At 43.5% G+C, this 5,468-nt stretch overlaps 1 protein-coding gene across 1 annotated transcript in view; it reads left to right on the top strand.

Annotated features, from left to right (window-relative positions):
• Positions 1-925: 925 nt before the first annotated feature.
• Positions 926-5,468, top strand: part of hmga2 (high mobility group AT-hook 2) — a 54,106-nt gene continuing 49,563 nt past the window's right edge. Inside the window, exons 1-2 of the mRNA XM_034863222.1 lie at positions 926-1,452; positions 4,956-5,042. Of these exons, the coding sequence (XP_034719113.1) occupies positions 1,345-1,452; positions 4,956-5,042 (195 nt within the window). The 5' untranslated portion in view covers positions 926-1,344. The remainder of the gene's footprint in view (positions 1,453-4,955; positions 5,043-5,468) is intronic.

Below are 5,468 nucleotides of genomic sequence, written 5' to 3'. Positions count from 1 at the left end.
CTTGTGTAATTGATCTCACTCCACGTCCATGGTGGAGTGCTTCAAAGCCACAAACTTTTAATGGCTGCCACATTCCATAAAGTGAAAGCATTCTACGTGTGCATTGAGACATGTGCATTGATTTTACACATTTCCCAAAATTTAGACAACATACTTGGTATCTTTAGAAAACTTTGAACACTAGAATTTAGATTTCAGTTCTGTAGGTTTCTTGTAGGAATAAGTCTCTACATAGCCCACTGAGCCATGCTGGAGACGCCAATGTTTTAAACAAACATGCAGATATTAAATATGATTGTAGGCAACAATTTCAATGAAACAATTAACCAGAAAATTTCTGATTCTAAATGATAATGTTTAACAGTTTGGTCATGTTTACATGTGTGAAAGACATTTTACATTTTAAAATAAATCCGGTCTAAAGTCACTACTGATTTTTAATGTTTGAAAATCATGTTGACAGGTTAGTTTATCTTTATCCATATTTGAATTATTTAAAGCTATGTTTTAAAATGTTTTGTATCAAGTTAAAATCCAACAAAAAGTTATCATAGCCACAATCAGGCTGAGTAAATGACAATGAACTTGTATTAAACTAAGTCAAGAGGCTGCAAAATTATTAAATGTAAAATAGTGTGGCAGCAACTCAACTGCTTGTAGCGCCTGGCTGGGCTTTGTCCATTCTTATTCCAGTGTTGAGGCGGTGTACTATCACCCCAACATTAAGCAAATATACTTCATATTTCACAGAGGTGAAGTCTGAACGGCTGCACAGTGTCTGACATCAGCGGATTCCATTGAAACTTATGAAAATGTGAATTTAATTCATAAATGCGGCCTGCCATGTCTGGCCTGCAGCCAGGATTCCGTCTCCTTTCTGTTTTTTCTGGCTCCGGACCCCCCTCCCCCGCCTGTGTTCTTCACCCACGGGAGAGGTGATTTCTTTTTTCCCTTCTTTTTTAACCCATGCTCATTGAGTGGGTCCTGGGTTTAGAGTGGGCAGTGGATGCGGTTATTATGCCCTCAGTTCTCAGAGGATCCGTGCCGAGCTGTCACGCCTCGTTGCTGCATGGTCCTTCTCGGTGCCACGGTGTGTTGTAGCCGAGTTTGAGCCGCTCGGCGTCTCAGACTCCGCCGTCCCCGGTGTTCTGTCTTCTTATGCTCACTGAGCCAAACCTTCCAGCTGCTCACTGGCTTATCAAAGCCGTAAGTCCTGCTGCCTGTGAGAGATTTACAAGTAGACAACAGACCGGTTAAAGTGCCATTGAAACTATCCACATCGGCTTCCTGTATTTCTTTTTTTTTGTTCACCGGGGGAACGGAGGAGCCGCAGCACCGGGAGCCATGAGCGGACGCGGGGACGGAGCTGGGGAGAGCTCTGGCTCTCGGGAGCCCACGGGGCCAACGGAGCCCCAAAAGAGGAGGCCGGGGAGACCGAAGAAACCACAAAAAGTTAGTCAACTTGTGTCTCGCCGCTGTTCTTTTGAAGGCGCTCTGTGGATGCAGACGTCCTGTCGCTGCACATTATTTACACACAGTGTGGCCTAGATGGGATAGCCTACTTTTACACACTTTATCTTGCTCGGAGAGTTGACGATAAACTTGCGCCACATGTCTTGTACCAAGGTGGTTATGTGTCGCTTTTATTAAGTCTACTTTATGAAACTGCACAAATTGCATAGGCTATAGGCCTAGTCTGTCTAAAAGTGAGCTGAATTTGTTATTGATTGTTCCATGGTGACATTGAAGCAGAGTGTCCAATCCACCATAGCTTATTTCATACGAAATTGTGTTTAATAGCCGATCTAGTTATACATTTACAATACTTTTCAATCTGTAAAGGAACGCAATCAACAACTATCCCCTCGAAATATGGGGTATGCTACTTATTATAGGCTTAATATACGCCCGTAGCCTACACATGATGAGGAATGCGCCTGTTTCCAGTCAATTGGCTCTGGCCAATGATCTTTAATTGACAACATGAGTGAAAAGAAGTGGGCTATGGTAATTAATGTAATTCTGCAGATGCATGCGTGCGGTGAATCAGCGGCGCCATCGCAACTGAGGGCTTTGAACATGTTTCTGTTAGTGTTTGTGATTAACTGCTGAGTAACATTCCAACCAACATTTCCCACCAAAATCACGTCCATTGACACCGCAGCACTTTAAGACTTACAGCAGCCTGCAGCTGGTTTTTAAGAGTTAAATAGTAAATATTATAAACAGGGCTTGACATTAACATTTTTGCTCACCAGCCACTGTGGCTAGTGGTTTTCCAAAGATACTATTTTGTGGGAAATTGTTTTATTTGGTTTTATTTGAATAAAGTTGACTATGATGTGCTACAATTAACTTGACAAACCAGATTACCAACCCGTTTAAATGAGCACCGAAAACACCAAAATCAAGACTACATAAAATGCAGAAAACAATGCAGTCATCAGCTCTGATAATGTGTGTAAAGCTCAATTTTGTATGTAAAAATGCAACCGAATAAAACACAGACGTAAAAAGAGTAGCTTCTTATTGCATATTGGTGGTCCAGGGTTGAAGAAGCTTAGTCGAAGTAGTCGGAAGTGATTTGGAGCGCTCGTGTCACTTAAGGCCTCTTTCCAGTGGCCGCAGCCAACCTGCGTGCCAGTACGACGTCATGGGAACGACGCCCTAACTATTTACACTTGTGCGTGGTGGTCACAACCAAGGGGGTAAGCCTCTCCTCTCCTCTCCTCTCTAAGCGTAGCTCGCATGGCGCCATTTTAATGCTACAAAGCCTTTGCCTGCCCTTAGCATTTCATTGACTGCCATTCATTTTGGCGCCACTTTGACAGTGAATAACTCAACATCTGAAGTGTTTTAAGACTCTATTTGTCCGTGACAATGACATGACATGACAATGTATAAAGGCTCTATTACCTTGTACCTCACGTTATGGCTCCATAGCAGACGTTTTTGTAAAAATAGGCTAACAATTGCGTCATAACCACACGACTTAGCGTTGCATAGTCGACAAATCACCGTATCGTTAGGAGAAGCACGCAGAATGTTTCGACTTCCATTAGCTGTTTAGGTTTAATTACTAGCGTTAACTAGCATGTTAGTTATCAGTAATTAGCCTGTGTCTATGTTATCTCCTTACATATAGCTACACTCTCCGTCTCTGCTGATTGGGAATGATTGCGATTTCTCTTGGCACAACTACCAGGAAGACTTACAACTTTCAGACAGGTTGCCCACATCACAACTACGTCGTCAAGCTCAGTTGGAGGCTACACAGTAACGCCTATTTTCCTTTACTGGTCTCTGTCTAGAGCAACGGGATCTGTTGGTCCACTTCTTTAACTGTCTATGGTCACAACACTAGTTGCAGTCTTCTCCTGAACAGAGGTGGCACAACTGAGGAAAGGCTACCTACTTTACTATTTCTACGGACTAGAAGAAGAAGATAAAGGTAAACAATGGCAAAGAGAAGAGAAGCACTTTGAATACTTCAGAATGTATATCTGCACAAAGACCTACTTCGTTGGATCTTTCACCATAAAAGAACTCATCTTAACCTAGTGAGTTTACAAGAGAGACTTGCAGTCACTCTAAGAGTCCTGGCACCTTCAAACTCGTCCATGCTGCTTTTTCCACCTTGTCAAAACTATGTGACATCAATATGACGTAGATCTCTCTGTCGTGCCAGGATTTTCAGCAGCGCACGACAAAGCAGAAACAGGAAGCATGGACGAGTTTGAGGACCACCGGATACCAGGACTCTCAGAGTGACTGCAAGTCTCTCTGGGTTAAGCTGAGTTCAATGGGGCAAGTGTCAATAGTTAATAGCCATACATGACGTTACACTGGTGAATGACAGGTCGGGAACGGCGAGTATACCGGACGCTTTAGCAGCCGGCGCAACTGTTGAGCGGGACCTCTGGGGGATAGAGCTTTGGGGGACATTTTAACGAATTGCTGCGGTCTTGCTGATCTGATGTGCCGTACAGGTCACCATACTCTGACTGTGGGCTGCCGCTGCACACTGGGTCCCAGCTCCTCCTTTGTTTGGTAGTGGCACAGTGGCACTGTACTTCAGTCACCAGTGTTACAATATAAAGGCATACCACCCGCCAAAGTGGCTAGTGAGAGTGACTGTGTTACCCGCCAATGCCGAAATGGCGGGGGCTAATGTAAAGCCCTATACATCTTGAACAATGCAGTTCTCCCCCAGGCTTGTTTGTGGCAAACAACGCTAACCTTCTGCCCACACACACACACACACACACACACACACACACACACACACACACACACACACATCCTTTGTTCCACTTCTGGTCTTGACCCATGAAGCAATTACCAAATTGGGGGGTTCAAAGCTTTGTTTCCTGTCCTCAGATATGGCAAAAGTACTCACTTCCTTTACTTAAGTAGAACATAAAAGCATACTCACATATTCTCTGGTAAAAGTAGAAGTACTGATTTAACTTCTTTACTCAAGTCCAAGACCAATACAACAACAGGCGTAAATGAACTGACAGACCACTGTAGAGCGGTTGTCTGCCAATCGGAAGGCTGGGGGTTCAATCCCTGGCCCTGCAGTACCATGTCGAAGTGTCCTTGGGCAAGACACTGAACCCTGAGTTGCCCCCGATGCTGCGCATTGGAGTGTGAATGTGTGTGAGTGTTTATCTGATGAGCAGGTGGCACCTTGTACGGCAGCCTCGGCCACAGTGCATGAATGTGTGTGAATTGTGAATGTATCCTGTAGTATGTAAAAGCGCTTTGAGTAGTCGTTAAGACTAGAAAAGCGCTATATAAATACAGCACATTCACATTTACATAAGTTATATGACTTAAAATGTAAGGAAGAAAAATAGTCAAGTAAAAATATTAGAAAAAAAATATTAGAAAAAACTTGACTTCCCATCTCTGCCTGTCCTCCACCCATGTCACACACCCTGCCCTTTCAGGAGCCCAGTGGAGAGCCTGTCCCCAAGCGACCAAGGGGCCGCCCCAAAGGAAGTAAGAACAAGGGCCCCTCCAAGGCAGCGCAAAAGGTACACACACACACACACACACACACACACACACACACACACACACAAAATAAAGCATGCACACACACACGTTTTATAATGTCACTTCAGACTTCATTCCACAACCAATACATGGCTTTAGGAGTTGACATGTGAGGGATAAAGAAAGGGAGAGAGAAAAACCGAAAGAGAAAAATATAATTACTAAAATATGACTCATAATAATCATATTGTATATCTAATGCAATTAAATAATGAACAGTGGCAATTATTTTAACAGTAAAGATAAAACTATGACTTGTACTAATAGCAGCCGTAAAGGTCATAGTGTTATTGAGCTGCAAACCTGTAATGTAAATGTAACCTCAACTACAACACAAAGCATTTTAGCTGCCTCTTCTGTAGCACGCATGCACGCACACACACATACACACACACACACACACA

The sequence above is a fragment of the Etheostoma cragini genome, chromosome 23, assembly GCF_013103735.1.
Source record: "Etheostoma cragini isolate CJK2018 chromosome 23, CSU_Ecrag_1.0, whole genome shotgun sequence".
Taxonomy (NCBI): domain Eukaryota; kingdom Metazoa; phylum Chordata; class Actinopteri; order Perciformes; family Percidae; genus Etheostoma; species Etheostoma cragini.
Note: the sequence above shows the minus strand (reverse complement) of the source record. Positions and strands in the feature narration are given on the sequence as shown.